This window comes from Diabrotica undecimpunctata, chromosome 1 (assembly GCF_040954645.1).
Source record: "Diabrotica undecimpunctata isolate CICGRU chromosome 1, icDiaUnde3, whole genome shotgun sequence".
In the NCBI taxonomy this organism is placed as follows: domain Eukaryota; kingdom Metazoa; phylum Arthropoda; class Insecta; order Coleoptera; family Chrysomelidae; genus Diabrotica; species Diabrotica undecimpunctata.
In genome coordinates this window covers 181,644,565-181,665,841 of record NC_092803.1, presented here as the reverse complement: position 1 = coordinate 181,665,841, position 21,277 = coordinate 181,644,565, and the positions used below count along the sequence as shown (strand labels likewise).

Below are 21,277 nucleotides of genomic sequence, written 5' to 3'. Positions count from 1 at the left end.
TAGAGGCAACTAGGATATAAACTAAAATTATGTTTCCATTTTTCTTTTAATACAGAGTGTTTTTTTCACGTTAATACAGAGTGTTTTTTTCTTAGTGAGTTTTAAACTTTTAAGTTGTCATAAGTTTGTTATTAATAAATATATCTTAATGAAATTTTTGTCATAGCTATTTGAAGCCACTTTAAATCCAGTGGCGTAGAAATTATTTTAATTAAAAAATCGCTAATACAAATTCTCTATTTTCGACGAAGAAAAAGTATCGTAGAATGCCCTGAAAATTTAACTAAATATTTCATATTTTGTCCCGCAATAGACCTTTTATTACATGACATTAAAAAAAAATTGGTTAAAATCGGTTAACGACTTCAAATTTTATAGAGGTGTTTCCAATCTTAATGGGTCACATTGTATGTAAAACAAGTACATCATATGAAAAGTTAATCAAAATATTAAGAGATAATGGAGCTGATAATCGCGATGTCAAGATCATTTAGAAATTATATTGGCGTCAAAGAGCGACCATTCGTATTAATGGGAAGTCGACAGAAGAGTGTAAGCTTCTAAAGGGAATCCAGCAGGGTTGTGTGCTATATGTATTTAGGTAGAATCTTTACTCTAAACATCGTTTATACAACTTGTGTTGCATACATACACGAATATTGTGTAAAAATTAATGGAAAACTGAAAAATACTATCAGATTCGCAGATAACACAATTATATTGAGCGATGAGTTAAATGTATTGCAATGTCTTTTAAAATGCATTAACACGGATATTCTAAAACAAAATATATGGTATTTAGTTGCTTAGCATATCAAAATACATCATCATCATAAGTGGCTCGACAATCCGTTGTGGATCTTGGCCTACTCACAAAGAAGTCGCCACTCCTGTCGATTCCTGGCAACTTCCCTCCATCTTCTAACCCCCAGAATCTGTAGGTCTTCTTCCACATCATCAATCCATCTCATTCGTGGTCGTCCTCTGCTTCTTGTGCCCTCTGGTTTTGAAAATGTTAATCTCTTCGTGTATTCGTGATCTGACATCCTAGCAATGTGTCCAGCCCATCTAAGTCTCTGCACTTTAACGAATTTCACAATATCAAAATACACAATTACAAATAAATGAACTACAAATACGGAGAGTATCCAATTTTAAATATCTAATTGTTATATTATTTTAACAATTAGATAAAGATAAAGGGATGAAAAGAATTGGGATAGTTCGTGCAACTTTTTTAAAAATGTTGTATCTTCCAACTATCTTATGTAAAGATAATTTGAAACTTCAACTTCGTAAATGCATGATGGTCAATTATCTTATATGGTGTCGAGGCATGAACCTTGACAATATCCACTATTAATGATGAGTAAAATTGAAATACAAATTTATATTCATATGTCTGTTTTTTTTTATTTGTGCAAAGGAATGCCCTTTGTTGTGTGCATGCGGAGATAATTAAAAATTGTTGATGTTGCATTAATGACATAGCCATCTCCACTAACTATTGAGTTAAGAACTATTCTAGTTTTTGAAGTTATACTTCTATCTGCACGGTCGGCGTTGAAAATTTGCATGAGAGTGAATCTGTGAAACCATTACATATGTAAGATAATGAGTAAGAGAGAGACCGAAGATATATTTTCTCTCTCTTCCTCTCTCGAGAATAAAAATGTTCCTTTTGTATATATATTTAATATATATACAAAAACGTGTGCGAACGCACACGTATGTTTCTTTAATGTGTGCGAAAAAACCGACACCACTCTGGCTCGCAGCATGTGTGCTCAAGTCATTCGCGAGAAGCAACGCATGCGGCGAGAGGTTACGAAAGCGCCGTCCACATTTACACATGTATGTGTATTCGTAGCTGCTCACCGCATGCGTTTGTAGGTCTGTACGCGCCTTAATATACGCAAAAAACATAAATTTTAAAATAAAATGAAAATTTGCAACATAATTCGAGTTGTTAGTTTTTGATTTTTATCTTCGTAAAGTAAGTTATGTATATTGGCAGTTTTAAATACTTATGAATATTAAATTTTAATTTATATTGTATTATTATATTGAATTATTATGTTGCAGTGTATTTATTGTATTGTAATTTTTATATTAATAACAAAATAAACAATGAATTTTACTGCAGAGTATGTGTAAATTTTTTTTTTGCATTCAACTCCTTTTATACATATATAAAAATAAAAACATATCATCATCATCATCCAGCCTCAAGAGTCCACTGCTGAACATAGGCCTCTTCCTCATGTTTCCAACCCCGTCTATCTTGCGCCGCTCTTATCCAGTTTTTATTGAGTCTTCTTAAATCGTCAGTCCATCTTGTAGGTGGTCGACCGACGCTTCTCTTGTCTTCCCTTGGCCTCCATTCCAATAACCTCTTTGTCCATCGCCCATCTGTCATTCTGGCTATGTGTCCTGCCCATCTCCATTTTAGTCTGGCTATCTTCTCGACGATGTCAGTCACCCCGGTTCTTCTCCTGATGTCTTCGTTGGTTATTCTGTCTCGCAGAGTTATTCCTAACATGGACCGCTCCATTCTTCTCTGTGTGACTCTCAGTTTGGTAGCTGCTGCTTTTGTTAAGGTAAGTGTTTCTGCTCCGTACGTCAAGACTGGGAGGACGCACTGATCAAATACCTTTCTCTTTAGGCATGTAGGCAGCTCACTTTTAAAAGTTTCTCTCAGTTTTCCAAATGCTGCCCACCCAAGGCCGATTCTTCTCTTCAGTTCATGAGTCTGGTTATCCCTGCCAATCATAATTTCATGTCCCAGGTATTTATATCTATCTACGAGTTCTATTTCTTTCCCACCAATACTGATGTTCTGGTTAAGTACCAAATTGGTCATGATTTTTGTTTTCGAGATATTTATATTTAAACCTACACTTTCTGTAGCCACAACGAGTTCCTGTACCATCTCTCTTGCCATACCTAGATCTTCAGCTATTATAAGTATATCATCGGCGAAACGTAAGTTGTTTAGATATTCTCCATCTATTTTTATTCCCTTTGTCATCCAATACAAATTCTTAAAAGCATGTTCTAGCACCGTATTAAAAAGTTTAGGTGACATTGGGTCTCCTTGTCTAACCCCCCGTTCTATTTTTATGCGATTACTGTTAGTATGTAATCTGACAGTGGTTGTTGCCTGCAGGTATATTTTGTATAATAATTTAGTATATCTATAATCTAGCCTGCATTCTTTAAGCGCCTGTAATATTTTGCTTAGCTCAACTGTGTCAAAGGCTTTGTGAAAATCGATAAATATTAGAACTAGAGGTTTAGTGTATTCCACTGCTTTCTCTATTAGGGTTTTTATACTTTGTAGATGGTCATTTGTTCCGTAACTTTTTCGGAATCCTGCCTGTTCCCTTGGTTGATAAGGCTCTAATTTTCTTTCCATTCTCTTAACTAGTATTCGCGTAAACAACTTATATATATGGCTGAGCAGGCTAATCGTCCATTGTTCCAGTCTGTTGGAATATCTGAAGGCAGATATTGAAAAGTTGTTTAATTTTTTCAAGTAATACATCCCCTCTAATTTTTAGTGCTTCTGATACTATTCCATCTTCACCCGGGGTTCGATTATTTTTCATTTTCTTCAGGGCTTCTTTGATTTCTGATTTTGTTATATCAGGCATTAAATCTGATCCTTGGTTTAATACCCCAGTTTTTAGCGTAATTGGAGGTTCCGTATTGTTATCTTTTATATAAAAACATATATTTTTATTAAAATATTGATACAATCCTTCATTTACTATACTCCTATTACAGGTCAAATGTTTATATACACCATATACCTATATAACTAATTCGTTTTCTCTTTCGGCTCTCTCTTGCCTATAGCATTACATATAAATATAATGATTGTGCAGATTGACTCCTATATAAATTTTTAACGGCGAACGCGTGTATAGAAGTATAACTTCTACCGGCAGTCCCACTGGACTGCCACACCCGTTTTTTTTTATAAAGTTTTTTACTAATTTTTTACATCACATTTCATTCTAATTTCCTTTATTTTTAGAACGACCACTGCTTATATACAACACAAAATTCGACATCCGCCAATGGTTTTTAATAAGTTGTGCAAATCCTCTCACAATATGGATTTACAGGTATTTTATAAAATATTTTTAGTTTTCTATATGCACTGCCGTGTATAAAATTAGGATTCCCCGTAATTTAAAATAATTTTAGAAATTTTTTTCTGTTTTTTTTTTAGATTGTAACATCATTTACTGGTTGCTCGTAAAAACTTTTTATTTTTCTTAAGTCGTCAGAGACGAAAATGCCTATGAATCTCTAAAAATCATACGAGCAAGCTGAATTTTGCAGAGAATATTAATTTTGGGACCCAAAAAAGTTGCAAAAAAGTTTACTTCTTTTACCCCCAAGCTTCCCCCTAAAACCCCTCTCGCAGGGGGGTAAAAATACAAAAAAAAACCGATTTACCAAGAATCTGTACACCGTAGAAAAAAATATTTCAAATAAAAAATGTAGCTGAGATAATTTTAAATAAAAATGTTTATAAGTATTTTTTGTGTAGAATGAACGGTTCTCATAGAAACAATGCTTGAAATTACCGTCGATTTTGCATGTCAGTTATGCGCGCGAAATCAATGTTCAATAAAATTTGTAGTCAGCTCGACGGTAAAAATTCGATATCTTTTGATTCAAGAGACCTATCGACAAAAATCAAGATGCGTTTTAAAGGTAAAGAGAGTAAAGGTAAAGACTGCATACTGCTTTCGTATTTCATTTGCTGCAAAATCGGTTTTTAAATGTTATGCCACTGTAGATTGATGGTTCTGGATTTGTTTAATATTTTCTTTGTTTTCTGTATTTCGAGTTAACTCTTTGAGATATTTGGTCACGTCTGTCAGGGTTGTGAGGGCACTAACTAAGGCATATTCTATTTGATTTAAATTAATATGTATCTTAAGCTTAATTTAAAACTTGGCACAGAAAAACTTATAGTTTGAATTTATTTCCGCAACTGTATAGGTTTTTACAGCTCTAGTACTATTCCGGAATAGGTCGTATTTTAAAATGCAGTATATTTGGTTCTGTATTACTCTATTTTAATGTTCATCTTGGAGTGACTTTCACGTATGTAGGAGTCATTCTGGGAGTTGGAACCAGATGTTTGTTACAACAAGACCAACTTCTTCACAGAATTCGGCTAATCTTTAACCCCTTTCATTTTTTTCTCCTAAACTGAAGTTGCTAGTGGTACCTATATTCTGTAGGAATTCTCAACTTTAGCGTTAAAATTGGTCATAATAATTATTATTTTGATTCTTTGTTGTTTTTAGCGCTTCATCTATTTGATTTCGTAACACTCTTCGATTTCATGCCTAATTTCCAGCGCTTGGCAATCTAGTTTCGTTCACTCCAATAATGCTAATATCTATTCTACATTCGTTCCCAAGATACGCTTAGACGCCAGTTTCAGACACCTAATTTCTAACCAATGACAAGCTGCTATGACACGTCACACCACCGATCAGACATCTGAGCTTGTCTAATAAACTAACGTAGTATAGTAGATTTCTTAATTTACCTACCTACAAGGTAGTTACATTCCAAGTGGCTATCTTAAGTTAAGCATACTCTTGATCTTCACTTTTTTTTGGAAATTTCTAATTCAAATCAAATTCGCAGGGAAATGTCTGATCCATATTGATGTACCAATAAAATAAAATTAATGCTATATAGAAAGTGGGATGGATTGGCTAAGGTGTTCTTCAAAAGAAAAAAATCGACGACTATTACAGATCCAACAAAACTAAATTTGGGTTCGCAAATGCATAAATTGTCAAGAAAAAAGTATGTACCAGAGAGCCAAACAGATATGATGCCAATGTCGGTAAACATTGGATCTGCATTATTGGCTAACGCTTAATTTAGCATATTTCAGAAACTTATGTGAAGTTATGACCGAAACCATATAGAATGGCGTCATGGCGTCAGCTTGTCTTCTTTATTATTTCGTTTTATTGTTTCGTTCAAATCAAATACAGCAGCATGCCAAAAGGGCCCTAGTTACGTATCTTCGTCCTAATGGTCCAATCATGACGTACGGCGCCTCATATGATACGATTTAGCGAATGGAATACGTCGATGGAGGAAAATGAAATATATAGTAACGTCTTAAACATATAGTAACGTACAAAAGTGTATGACATATCACGTGAGAGGATTTAACGAATAAAATACGATTACATAAATGTTTATCCATACGAAAAATAGCTCCAACATCCACTGTTCGACATAAGCCTCCCGTCCACTACTTTACATATGAAAAACGCGAAACACCTTTAACTTTCAGTGTTAGACATGAGCTTAACGTTCACTACATACGCCTACTGCTCTCTGATTCCACATACGCTCACAAATCAGTAACCAAAGAATAAAGGTTTAGATTTAGATTGTTTAAGATTGTAGTTTATTTATGTTTTAGGCAGTGTTATGTAAGATTCAGTTCCCAAACCTACAGCTTAAGGAAACTACATGAGTCAATACATCTTACTAACAATTCCATTCAATGCAAGTACCATAATCAAACACGGGATATGAACTTACCAAGTTTTAACATGTGGGACTCGGTTCAGTTCAGGAACTACTTATCAGGTTTTAGATGAAATTTTGAAATTATTTATTATTTTATTCTTCTGAAGGAGAATATAAATTTCTTCAAAAACACTACATTCTATCCATAAACAATACCTAGATTGTACCCTACAATCAAAAGTCGTTCCCCAAGTGCGTTAGAAAAAAAATTATGCGAGCAGTCCTTGCATCTCTTTCTAATGGCCGAGTTTATCGACCACGTGATCTTCCAATTATTGTTTCTCTACCCACTTGGGGAACGGATTTAGATTGCAGCGCGCTGTCTAGGTATTACATGTTTGTGATTCCAACTCTCTTCCAAACTAACCTAACTTAATCTTTTATTGTACTTTTAATCATTTCTTTAGTTCATTCTTTTTTATTTATTTTGATATTTCTAGTCACCCTGCTTACTCTAGTTATACTTTTTCTACCAACGGCCCGTATACGTTATACTGTACCGCAACCAACAATTGCAAAAGACTAATATACTTACCCGTACCATAAACAAACTTTTCTCCTTGTTAGGGTGCCTGTCCGTTCCGAACGTTGGCGATCATTCTGGCTATGATGACTTTGTCGTTGCTATACGGAAGAGCTGTATTGAGGTCTTTCTATACCATGGTCTCAGATTAGCAAGCCAGGATATCATTCAATTTTACTTTGTAAAATGCATTGAAGTAAGTCGTATCTGCCTTGATTTCTCATTCCACGTTTCTACTCCGTACAAAAGCACTGAGTACACGTAACATTTAAGGAGACTTATTTTTGTCTCTAGGGTGAGGTCATGGCTCTTGAACACAGAGCTCATAGTCAAGAATGCACTTTTTGCCTTTCCGATGCGACATTTAATCTCTTGGATATTGTCCCACGACTCATTGATTATAGTTCCCAAGTAGTTGTACTGTGAGACACGTTCAATTCTCATTTGGTTCACATACAGATTTGGTCCAGTTATGTTTTCCTTGCTGATGATCATTAGCTTGGTTTTGCTGGTGTTTATATCCAGTCCATATGCTCTACTTGTTTCTGTTCCCTCGTACCAACGGCGTTCATAAATCCAAACTGATGGGGCGCAATTTGTTCCTCGCATTTCCGGTAAATTCTTTTGTGGGTGACTTTTAAAAACAGCTTCATCAGGTGTTTCATTAGGCTTATGGTTCTATAGTCTTCACAAACTTTTGCTCCTGGTTTTTTGGGCAATGGTAGGAACTCCGATTTGAACCTCTCTACTGGTATTTTTACTGCATTGTATATTTCATTAAATATCTCAATTATTATTTTTATTTGTTCTGCATCGAATAGCTTCAGCAGTTCTGCAGGAATTTCATCAAGTCCCGGTGTCTTTCCATCCTTCATTTGTCTGACGGCTGCCTTTATATCTTCTGGTAGGATTTCGGGACCTGAATTTTCTTCAATGGTGGGCTCTTGTATTGTTCTAAGGTCATGGAAAAGTTTCTCCAAGTATTCTTCCCATACTGTCTTTTTATCTTCTTTGGTTATGACAAGATTGCCTTCATCATCTGTTATTTTTCCGCTGTTGCGTAATCGGAACTTTCCAGCTATTTCCTTCACCTTTCGATGGACATTAAAGTTATCATATCGACTCTGATACTACTCTATTTTTAGACATTGTTTTGTTTTTTGTTTCTCTTTGGCTTCTCTTATCTTTCTTCTGACGATGGTATGTATTCTCTTATATTCTTGGAGATTTTTTTTGTTTTTTTTTTTCTCTGATCCATAACTTCAAGTATTTCATCGGTCATCCACGAGTTCCGTTTTTCTGCATCTTTCTTCAGGTGTTATTTTTTTATTTCTCTCACTGTTTCTTGTATGATGGTCAGACTTTCCACTATAGTTCCTACATTTCTGCATTTTAGCACCTTTGTTTTGAGGTTTTCACTCACCTTCAGTCGAACATTGGGATCTTTCAGTTTTCTAACATCATACTCCTTCATCGACTTTCTTGTAACCTTCTTCATTCTGACTTTGAAATTAACTACAACGGGTACATGATCAGAATTTATGTCTGCCTCCGGGTATGTTTTGACAGATGTACAGCTGTTCCTATATCTCTTATTTACTAGCAGATAATCAATCTGGTTTCTTACAACCCTTCCCACAGAATCCTATGGAGATTTCCAGGTGTACATTTAAAAAAAAAAACTTTTAATGTGTTTGAATTACTTTTGTTTTTAATTCCTTAATTCTCTCTCACTATTTTGTTTATTCCGAAGAGAATTATTATTCGAGCTTTTTTAATTACCATATAGATTGTTCTGAAACTATTTTCGGTGAAATTTTTATATTATATCCTTAATTTAATTGAAAATATTATTTAAATAATTTAATTTCGATTTCCAAATTGAAAATCGTATTCAAAATACAAATTAATTAGTATGTCAATAGTATGTCAATTTGGGGGCTTCATTCTTTAATAGCTCTGCCGCTATACATACAGCTCCTGCTGCCTTATTATTGTTCATGGATTTTAGTGCTTTTTCTATCATTTCTGCTTTCACATTAATATATTCTCCTTGAACGTAAACACATGAGATCATGTAGAATATTTTTCTCTTTCTCCTAGGAGTGTATCTTGTCATATTGCTGATAGTTACCTATTTTATTTAATGAGAATAAGTACCAATATTAATTAGCAATTCATTATATTTGACTTTATTCTATTACATTATACTTATTTGCACTTAAATCGTTTCTTTTTTCTTTCTTTTGGAAAAAATTGCTTTCAATTTCACCTTCTGAAATCGCTTTCTTTTCTTGAAATTTAGACGTCAAATATAACGCATTTTTACTTGAAATTGTGATTTTTCTCAATAAATATTGTAGTTAATATCAAATGCAACTAGAAAATAGTTCAAAAACGGTAATGTTTATCCTTGACGTACTGTAGCACTTTTACCAGTGGCGCACCCAGTGAGGAGGGGGGTTTCGGGGGGTTAACCCCCCCCCCCAGTGCCCTATTCCAACACTGTTACTCACACATTTTTAGGTCTCAAAATGGAGGGTAGCATCATAAAAAAAATTCGGTGACCAACCAAAACCCCCTCCCCTAGAGGCAAATTCTAGGTGCGCTACTGACTTTTACCATAAAAATATGCTCTCTCTCCTGTTTCATCTGAAAATGATATGATTCAATACCATGTTAAATTTTATATGTCGACTTCTTGAACTCTGTACATATTTATCGATATGTAACTTCTTCGTAATGTAATTTACATTCTTAAGTAATTACCTCAAAATAACCAACCAAGAAAAATATACCAAAGTAGGTATATTCCTTCATTTAAGTCTTATTATTATTATAGATATAGGACACCCAACGGTTTATAATAAAATCATATTTCCCGGAATGAAAGAATGTATCACAGCTGCTGTGCTCACGCATTATGAAAATATGGACCAGAGACAAAACACCTTTGAGTTGTACGGTGCTGATTTTATTCTAACAGAAGATTTTAAACCTTGGTTATTGGAGATTAATTCAAATCCAGCACTGTATGGCTCAACGCCTATCACTGCAAAATTGTGTCCTAGAGTTTTAGAGGATGTTATTAAAGGTACTGTTTTTTTTTTCGACCACTATTATAATTTGTCTTTCTTTAGTTTTTCCAGAATGATACAGCAAACGTGATTTTTGGCGAGGTGAACGATATGACGTGTTTTCGATCAGACGGGACGCCTTTCACCTGTGAAACCACCGAAACTCTTTTCTACGGCCGTGGAGTATCTTCAAAAATGAAGATGTGTTACTTCAATCACTTGATCTTGCAGATATGAGCTAGATCTGCAAGGTGTTAGTAGCTAGGTATTTAGTGTTAGGGGAAGGCCATGTAATTTTGACCAGTGTGTAAAACCGTTCCGGTTCGTTAGGAACCATCCCTGACCAAGATGAATTTAAAACGCAACCTCTTTCGAATGAGTTAGTTGGTTATGTAAATACCACCAGAAAGTTTCTGGGTATAAATGGGTTAATAATATTAATTTGATACCTATATACAAATGTTTTATGATGTTTAAAAAGTTAAAACCTTTATTAGTTTAACATTAAAAAATATTTCAGAAATATCTAAATTGCTCCATTCAAATACGTGTAATTTGGGCCTGGTTCAAATCACAAGTATTTAACTACAAACTATTGTTTTTTTCAATTTTAAGGATGACGACGAGAGCTGATAGAAAAAGTAAAGTGGCTTAGAGTAAATGGAAACCGGAAAATATGGATGCGGCAATGAAAGCTGTTAATTCGAAAAAAAAAAAATGGGGATAAATGGAGCTGTAAGAGCTCTGTAAATACCAAAAAACAACTTTAAAAAGAAAATTAGGAAACAAAAACAAATATTCTTCTGGAAGCGGTTATGTAATAGAAAGATTTTAACATGTGTGTGTGTGTGTGTGTGTGTGTGTGTGTGTGTGTGTGTGTGTGTGTGTGTGTGTGTGTGTGTGTGTGTGTGTGTGTGTGTGTGTGTGTGTGTGTGTGTGTGTGTGTGTGTGTGTGTGTGTGTGTGTGTGTGTGTGTGTGTGTGTGTGTGTGTGTGTGTGTGTGTGTGTGTGTGTGTGTGTGTGTGTGTGTGTGTGTGTGTGTGTGTGTGTGTGTGTGTGTGTGTGTGTGTGTGTGTGTGTGTGTGTGTGTGTGTGTGTGTGTGTGTGTGTGTGTGTGTGTGTGTGTGTGTGTGTGTGTGTGTGTGTGTGTGTGTGTGTGTGTGTGTGTGTGTGTGTGTGTGTGTGTGTGTGTGTGTGTGTGTGTGTGTGTGTGTGTGTGTGTGTGTGTGTGTGTGTGTGTGTGTGTGTGTGTGTGTGTGTGTGTGTGTGTGTGTGTGTGTGTGTGTGTGTGTGTGTGTGTGTGTGTGTGTGTGTGTGTGTGTGTGTGTGTGTGTGTGTGTGTGTGTGTGTGTGTGTGTGTGTGTGTGTGTGTGTGTGTGTGTGTGTGTGTGTGTGTGTGTGTGTGTGTGTGTGTGTGTGTGTGTGTGTGTGTGTGTGTGTGTGTGTGTGTGTGTGTGTGTGTGTGTGTGTGTGTGTGTGTGTGTGTGTGTGTGTGTGTGTGTGTGTGTGTGTGTGTGTGTGTGTGTGTGTGTGTGTGTGTGTGTGTGTGTGTGTGTGTGTGTGTGTGTGTGTGTGTGTGTGTGTGTGTGTGTGTGTGTGTGTGTGTGTGTGTGTGTGTGTGTGTGTGTGTGTGTGTGTGTGTGTGTGTGTGTGTGTGTGTGTGTGTGTGTGTGTGTGTGTGTGTGTGTGTGTGTGTGTGTGTGTGTGTGTGTGTGTGTGTGTGTGTGTGTGTGTGTGTGTGTGTGTGTGTGTGTGTGTGTGTGTGTGTGTGTGTGTGTGTGTGTGTGTGTGTGTGTGTGTGTGTGTGTGTGTGTGTGTGTGTGTGTGTGTGTGTGTGTGTGTGTGTGTGTGTGTGTGTGTGTGTGTGTGTGTGTGTGTGTGTGTGTGTGTGTGTGTGTGTGTGTGTGTGTGTGTGTGTGTGTGTGTGTGTGTGTGTGTGTGTGTGTGTGTGTGTGTGTGTGTGTGTGTGTGTTTTGTTTTATGGCACTGGAACTAAGCCAATTAGCTTTAACATCAACACAGGAAAAAGATCTTGTTAATCAAATTCTTCAGCAAGAAAGAATGTTTTATGTTCTAACACGTAAAAGATTAATAAAACTGGCTTACGAAGTAGCTGAAAAAAATAATACAAGATTTAATGTTGAAAAAAAGTCAGTTGATAAAGAATGGTATACAGACTTCACAAAACAACATCCAAACATAAGTCTACGTCTAACTGCAGCAACTTCTCTAGCTCGAGCTGCAAGATTTAATAAAACTGTACTTCATAAGCTTTTTGACGTTTATGAGAAAGGGATTAAGGAAAATGATGTTACTTCCGATCGTGTCTTTAATGCCGATGAGACATCTCATACTGTTTTCCAGAAGACCCAAAAAATAATCTTTCAAAGAGGAAAACACCAGATAGGTACCATAATGTCCACAGAAAAGTGCTAAAATGTTACTGGAATGTAAGTCACTGGCATCTACATTTGACCTATGCGTATTTCTGCCAGAAAACGCATGAAAGAGAGTATAACATATGAAGCACCTGCAAGAACTCTGTTTAAGATAAAGGGTAGATAAATGCCGATGGATTTTATTATTGGTTAGGACACTTTATTAATTATGTCAAAACATCTAAAATGAGCAAGGTATTAATTGTATTAGATGGACACAGTAGTTGTACTCAATGCTTGAAAGCTATGGAATAAGCTCGTGAGTACGGTACTTCAATCCACTAAATACTAAACACTAGGTACTTCTCTTCAGCAATTACAACAAAACTATATGACAGGTCAGGAAAATTACTTGTGTTTACCGACGCAGATTTTGCAACTACACCAGTATCCGAACGACAGCTCAATCCGGATCAAAATGACGCCAACATTTCTGTAACATATTTTAAATCTTCCCTACCATAAGGAAAATTTAATGTAGTTACTCACGAAACGAAGCAATCCACATCACAATCGTCCTGCAAGAGAATGGGTCCTTAGGAACAACAATAGATAGACAAACAAAAATGCAACCTGTTTTTAAAAATGTTTCCTTAATTATCTCTTTGCCTGGCCCATACAAATCACCATATATCCTGGAAAATAATCATTTTGAGAAATCCTGTAGATGCCCCATCCATATCACAATCTTTTTCTGGAAACTAGTCCCTTTAAAAAGTCTGTATGTGACACTTCAATAACTAAGATACAAACCTAGTTAACAAACAATCCGTACAGAATCAGTACTATATACCAGTGGAAATAATTCATCCTTTACCTTTAAGCAATATATCTATGGAACCTCGAAATAAAAAGAGAATTAGGTACTTCATCAAGTGTAGTTCTAACTGAAACACCCTATTAAGAACAATTAAAAAGTCAACAAACTCCAAAAACAAATACGCATAAACAAAAATTAGTAGCGACAAAGGAGAACAGCAATAAGAGAAACATAACGACAAAAAAGGAAAAGCAAAAAAAAGTTGAGCAATAGAGGAAAATTGAAACAAAAGAAAATACAACTGTAATACAGGCAAAAACACTTATTGCCTTTTTGTGGAGAAAATTATGAGGAAGATAGAATTAGGTGCGAAACATGTAAAGGAAGGGTACATGAAGCTTGTGCTAATATAACTAATGTTAACTATTATTACTGCGATAACTGTCAAAGTAAGTGTCAAATGTAAATTAAAAATTATTAAAATTTTATTTCATATGTCTAGCGTTTTTCTTATATTGATCAAATTTTATAATAGAAACCAGTAAAACCAAATTTCACGGCAAACAAAACTAATTTACACGGCAAAAGACCAAATTACACATAAAAATTTTATTTAAAATATTTTTTAATGTAATTATATTATATATTATAATATAACTAACTATTTTCTCCATTCTGGGGTGTAATATTAATTAGAACTTAGTAGAAGACGCAATGGGATGTCCCATTTACCAGGGCATTCAATATTAAAAACAAGCAAAAGCTCCCCAACATCACGTTTGCGATTAAGGGGTTTGGAAGTGGCTTGGGAGTCAAGTTGTGTGTGTTTGTGTTTGAAACAATAGCAAATCTAGCAATCTACAATCTATATTTCTGTTACCTTTTCAATGTAATGATAGATTTCATTCCTACGCTTACCAATTGTAAATTTTACCAAAACCCAATAGCTAATCCCAATTTTGGTAGAATCGCGTTCTTTCGTTTTTACTTCTTTATTGGGAATATCATCTTCATCTTCCAATAGAGGCGCATCTAAGTCTGAATCATTATCCATTCGTAAAATAACTTCGCTCTCAGAACTTGATTCAATTGTTTTCTTTTTCGACTTTATCGGCTTTTTATTGTTTTTTTTTTTCAAATTTCTTGCAGTGCTTTTTCCAAAACCTCTGCGCTAGTAAGACATTTAGCAAATTTTTTTCGAACTCTATTCCGTTTCAGTATTTCTGTTCTTTTTTCGCCTCTTTAGTGCTGATAATGAGAGTTCTAAGGTTTTTTCGTTGCCACATCTTTTAGGATCAGCCATATCAGGATGACTTAAAATAATAAATATTTACTTATAAACGTAATAGACAAATTCTCTCATGCTCAATTTTAACAACCTCGTAAAATTTAAAATGCACTATAAAGTAGCTTTTGCTTATTCTTACAAGAGGGCGACACTACATGTAAAATTTTAAAACCGTCAAACTTCCATTTTTCTTGGGCGTACAAAACCTAAACGGGATAGTTGAAAATGTCTCAATGTTTACTCCCTGTCAATGTTACCCGGATTTACCTTATAGTAAAATGTTAAATATTATCGATACTTTTTGAACAGTTTTATTGGTACAATAACTAAATATATCATTTTTCATTATTCCATTACTCATTATTTAAAAAAACTTTTTTTTTTATTACAGTGGTTGTTGATTTTGCAAGAAATAAGGAATCAGTTACGGGTGGCTTTGAACCTCTCTATAAAGGAACCGAAACAAAATGTAAAAATACAGAACTGAAAATTGCGGGTAAGCACATGAAAATAGAAGACAGTGAACAAAACAATATTCAAGGAAATGAATATAATGTTGTAAAAGTTAAATCGCCTCAGAAAAAAACAGGAAAGGTGAAGGATATTGGGATAAGTAAGTAAAAGTTTTTTTGTGAGGATATTATGGAACGATAGTTTTTTTTAGAATTTAGATCTGATATAATACATTAACATGTTAACAGTAACTCAAAGAGTAAATCTAAATTATTTATCTCCATATTTTTATCGACAGATTTCGGTAAGTGTTTTAGGTTGACTTTATAATAATTTAAAGTAACACAAGATTGACTTGTGAAGACGTTTATTAAAAGTGTAATCTCTATCCCCAGCACAGCTGTCAGCTCTCTCCATGAACATATATCATATAAAATGAGACACAACACTGTGAAGTATCATATATGTAACATCTCCCCTTTCTAGATATTGACAATATCAGAATTTTACAAATACTAATAACTAATACTACTACCACAGAATAATAAACAATCAGAATGCCCACTCTGCTTGAAAAAATAAGTACGTGTATCTCGTTCGCGCAGACGGAATCAGCCATGTTTTAAACGGAACCAGTGCTGTTCAATGACATTTTATCTGGTGTGCATAGAAAAATTAACCCGGTTTAATTTATTTACGGCAACTATAGACATAATATGCACTATTTTATTCGTACTTTTAGTTGAAGAATAGATTAAATTATTTCAAATGTACTAAATTATTAATCTCTAAAAATTTAAATTACAGTTTTGTCGTAGCTTGTTACAAATTTCTCAATTCGAGTCTATGTTTCCGTTTAAAATATGGCGATCGCGTGCTGACAAACTTCAAAGGCGGCATCTGAGAGTGGGCATTCTGATTGTTATTTATTCTGTGCTACTACATACTAAAGGGTGTTTTTTTAGAGGTATAGAAATATAAGTTCACAACACTTTTTTAACTAGAGGTCATTTTGACAGTTGTCAAGTGATTTATGTTTAGTTTAATTTGGCATTTCAGCATCAATAGACTAACGCCTAAACAACGCTTCCAAATTGTGCAAATTTATTTTAAGACTCATGGTTCTGTTCGAAATACGTATTACCCACTATGTCCATTTTATGGTAAACATAATCGTCTATCAGAGCAATTAATTCAATTAACCATGGAACATTTTTGCACCACGTTTACTTTAAATGATAATACGCATCCACATAGACGTTGTACAGTGCGTACAGAAGAAGTTGTTGCTGATGTAGAGCGTAGCTTAGAGGAAGACCCGAATCAGTCTATCCGCCATCGTGCACAGCAGTTGGATATGTGGCCATCCACTTTATGGAAGATTTTGCAGAAAGATCTTAGTTTGCGTGTTTACAAAATCCAACTTGTACAAGAATTAAAGCTACACGATCACCTAGCAAGGCGTAGTTTCTGTGAATGGGCCCAAAACGAGATTGACGTTGATCCTGATTTTCATAAGTGAATTTTGTTTAGCGATGAAGCTCACTTTTGACGAATCTGAACGTTACAGTCATGGTGACCGCTATAGAGCCATGATTACTAACTTTTTCATTCCTCAATTGAACAACCATGATGTGCGGTAGCTGTGGTTTCAATAAGAAGGCGCAACATTCAGCACAGCTCTTACCACGATTGATTTATTGAAAGAAACGTTTGGTAATTGCATAATTTCACGTTTCGGACCCGTGAATTGGACACCAAGACCGTGCGATTAACACTGCCAAACTATTTTCTGTGGGGATATGCGAAATCGCTAGTCTGCACTGATAAGCCTGAAACGATTGACCACTTGGAGAACAACATTCGCCGAGTTATTACCGATATACAGCCACAAATGTTGGAAAAAGTCATCGAAAATTGAACCTCTAGATTAGACTACATCAGAGCTAGTCGTGGCGGTCATATATCAGAAATCATATTTAAATTATAATGCCAACAGATTATCTTTAAATAAAGTCAATTGTATGTCAATTTAAAAAAATCATCTTTGTTTTATTCCATTTAACAGTTCTATACTTCTATAAAAAACACCCATTACATACTATCATAGTATGTAGTATACAGTAGTATTAGTTTTGGGATTATCTTGACTGTATCTTCTTCTTCGAATTAAATTTACTTCTACCTTTTTTAAGTCCTTTGCTTGGATTTTAGTAGCTTTCGTTGTCTTACATGTGTCTTCTGCAGTTTTCAGATTTAAATTACTTATTCCCAATATTTGTTCTTGTAAATTATGATCTTGGACTCATAAACTTGTTCTATCTCTTATAAGGCTCTCTTATTGCGTTTCAAAATTGCATGGTTTAGTCAATATCAAGTCTTTTATAAAATTATCCATACTTTCTTCTTCTGCCTGAATGCTCGAAAAGAACTTAAAACGATTAAAGGTTTCATTGTTACGGGGTTTACAATAATTATCAAAAGCTGTTATTACTTCTTTGTATTTTCCTATTTGTTAAATACTTCTATGGCTTCCTCTTCCTCGCCAGCGTAACTTAAGAATAGTTTCTTGTATACATTAACAAAAACGATTCTTTAGTGTTTGTGGAGAAATTTGAGTCATAATCAAATACGAATTCCATCCAGTTATTGCATAAAATCAATTTTCAGTTATCAGACAAAAGTAATAGATACTCATTATCTTTTTGACAGGTATGAAAAAAACTCTTGAAGATCTTTTGAATCTAATTCAAAGTGAACGGGAAAAAAGAGAAAGTCTACTTGATGACGAAACCCAAACTTTTATCGAAGAATATGTCGATGAAGTTACTGAAACCGAAGAAATTGTTAGTCATGATATAGGCAGTTGTTGCGAGATAATAAAAATATAAATACAGGTGCAAAGTTTACAATTCTTGATTGAATATATTTTTTTGAAATTTCAATATCAAAACATTTGTTAGATAAGCTGTAACTCATTATGAAAGTTTGTTATTTTTTTACCAATTTTTTCAATAAACGTCATTTCTTACAGTGGGTTTTTTTGCAATTAATATTCTTTTGATATCTGTTGTGAAAATATTGATATCAACTAAACAAAATTTAAATATTAGCGCCATATATTATTTATAGGAAGTTAAGATTGTTGCAATGTAAACTGTCCTTTGTATTCACTTTTGGAACAAAATAAAGTTAGTCTTAACTATATACTCAACTGATGTGTTTCATTAATAAGTTTTAACATCTGTTTCTATGTTAATTATATTTCTTGTTGGCGGGATTCGTGTCAATATCCTTAAATCACCAACAGATTGGATCATTATAATGAGAAGTGAAGATGTGCTCAAAGAAGAGGTATAGGAATAGCTGTACATCTATCAAAACACACCCGGGGCAGACATAAATTCTGATCATGTACCAGTTGTAGGTAATTTCAAAGTCAGAATGAAGGTTACAAGTAAACCGATGAAGAAGTATGATGTTAGAAAACTGAAAGATACCAATGTTCGACTGAAGGTAAGTGAAAACCTCAATACAAAGGTGCTAAAATGCAGAAACTATAGAGGAAAGTCTGACCATCATACAAGAAACAGTGAGAGAAATAAAAGAACAACACCCGAATAAAGATACAGAGAAAAGGAAATCGTGGATGACCGATGAAATACTTGATGGATCAGAGAAAAAAAAACAAAAAAAATCTGTAACAATATAAGAGAATACATACCATCGTCAGAAGAAAGATAAGAGAAGCCAAATTGAAACAAAAAATAGAACAATGTCAAGAAATAGAGGAATATCAGAGTCGATATGATAACTTCAATGTCCATCAAAAGGTGAAGGAAATAGCTGGAAAGTTCCGAAAACGCAACAGCGGAAAAATAAGAGATGATGAAGGCAATCTTGTCATAACCAAAGAAGATAAAAAGAAAGTATAGAAAGAATACTTGGAGAAACTTTTCCATGACCTTAGAACAATACAAGAGACCACCATTGAAGAAAATTCAGGTCCCGAAATCCTACTAGAAGAAATAAAGGTAGTCGTCAGACAAATGAAGGATGGAAAGGCACCGGGACTTGATGAAATTCCTGCAGAACTGCTGAAGCTATTAGATGCAGAACAAATAAAAATAATAACTGAAATATTTAATGAAATATACAAGGCAGGAAAAATATCAGCTTACAGATTAAATCTTGGACTAAATTGGACCCAATCAGTTTGGATTTGTGAACGCCGTTGGTACGAGGAAAGCTTTATTTAGCGTACAGGTATTGTTTCAGAAATTTAGAGATGTCAGCTGTAATGTTTTTGCATGCCTGATTGATTACAAGAAGGCTTTCGATAGAGTCACGCATGAACAAATGATGGAAGTGCTGAAAAGGACGGGTATTGACAGAAGAGACCTAAAAATAATAGCTAACCTATATTGGAATCAATCAGCGCTCCAAATAGATGAAGAATATACAGATCAGGTCAAAATCTTAAGGGGAGTGAGACAGGGGTGCATAATTTCACCACTGATACTCAATCTGTACTCGGAGCACATTTTTGAAAAGGCTCTAAAAGATATTGATGAAGGCATCTCAATAAATGGAGTCAAGCTCAATAATCTTCGGTATGCAGATAATACAATAGTGTTTTTTAATACCATAGAAGGGCTGCAAAACTTAATGAACAAAATAACGGAAACAAGTAGAACATATGAACTGGATATAAACACTTGGCAAAACAAGCTAATGATAATCAGCAAGGAAAACATAACTTAGCAAATCTGTATGTGAACCAAATGAGAATTGGACGTGTCTCACAGTACAACTACTTGGGAATTATAATCAATGAGTCGTGTGACAATACCCAAGAGATTAAATGTCGCATCGGAAAGGCAAAAAGTGCATTCTTGACTATGAGCTCTGTGTTCAAGAGCCATGACCTCACCCTAGAAACAAAAATAAGGCTCCTTAAATGTAACGTGTACTCAGTGCTTCTGTACGGAGTAGAAACGTGGACATTGAACGCGGAAACTCTATCAAAACTTCAGGCTTTTGAGCTATGTTAATACAGAAGGATCCTGAAGATACCATGGACAAAGTCACCCATGAAGAAGTACTGCGGAGGATGAACACAACCGCGGATTTGGTCAACATCGTGAAGGGCCGTAAGCTGCAGTACTTGGGACATATAATGAGAAATCAAGGCAGATACGAGTTACTACAATGCATTTTGCAAGGTAAAATTGAAGGAAAATGAGTCCCAGAACAAAGAAGAATATCCTGGCTTGCTAACCTGAGAGCATGGTATAGAAAGACCTCAACACAGCTATTCCGTATAGCAACCAACAACGTTATCATAGCCAGAATGTTCGCCAACATTCGGAACGGACAGGACCCTAAGAAGATCAGCTGTGTCGATCGATGAAGAAATGTTTAAGGGACGTGTGGGATGTCCTTCATTAATATCCGAGTTATACAAAACAAAACAAGACGGAATACAAAAACAATCCAAAAGGAAAGTGAAGAAACTTTCTACAGGAAATAAAAAATATTTGAACCGAGGAAAAAGATGGAGTGGCAGTGGAAATAAAGTTTCAACAATTCCATAATGTTAATACTTTACTCCTGTTGAAACTTTATAACTGGAAGATAGAGGTCTACAATCAAATGACTGGAACGATCGTTAGAAGAACGGCGACACAGCTGTAATAAATTCGTTGTTATTCCATTAAAATATATAAACTAACTGAACTAAATTTTGCAATAATTACATTTGTTTGAAGCGTCCGCACTATATTTGGGGCTGATTTCATATCGCCCGATAAAGGCATGCGGTTACTATGGAAACGACACGCAGTAACTATAATCGGAACTAAGACGATCATAAGAAGGCGTTCAGAGAGCAGCTCAAAAATAAAAGATCTGTTAACAAATGTTTGCAATCTTTTTCTTGTTGCCTCTTTATGTTTCCAAGCCTCTTCACCATGTCGAAGAATAATTTAAAAACACTGTTTAATATATTTGATTTTTGTTGATTTCGATATTACGTATGTTAATAAATAATTATTTTTGAGTTCTTCTGTACCCGCTTTTCGACTCGTTCATGTATATTGAAATCTTTTTTTACATTTTTTTAAGGAAGGATATTCAAAATGCATA

The 21,277-nt window shown here is 34.8% G+C and overlaps 1 protein-coding gene across 3 annotated transcripts in view; it reads left to right on the top strand.

Moving 5' to 3' along the window:
• LOC140432661 (tubulin glycylase 3A-like) overlaps nt 1–18,163 on the top strand; it is a 131,201-nt gene extending 113,038 nt beyond the window's left edge. For all 3 annotated transcript variants that reach the window (XM_072520701.1, XM_072520699.1, XM_072520700.1), the window contains 5 exons: nt 4,043–4,133; nt 6,482–6,651; nt 9,957–10,208; nt 15,069–15,290; nt 17,843–18,163. In XM_072520701.1, the coding sequence (XP_072376802.1) occupies nt 4,043–4,133; nt 6,482–6,651; nt 9,957–10,208; nt 15,069–15,290; nt 17,843–18,021 (914 nt within the window). In that variant the 3' untranslated portion in view covers nt 18,022–18,163. The remainder of the gene's footprint in view (nt 1–4,042; nt 4,134–6,481; nt 6,652–9,956; nt 10,209–15,068; nt 15,291–17,842) is intronic.
• The last annotated feature ends 3,114 nt before the right edge of the window (nt 18,164–21,277 follow it).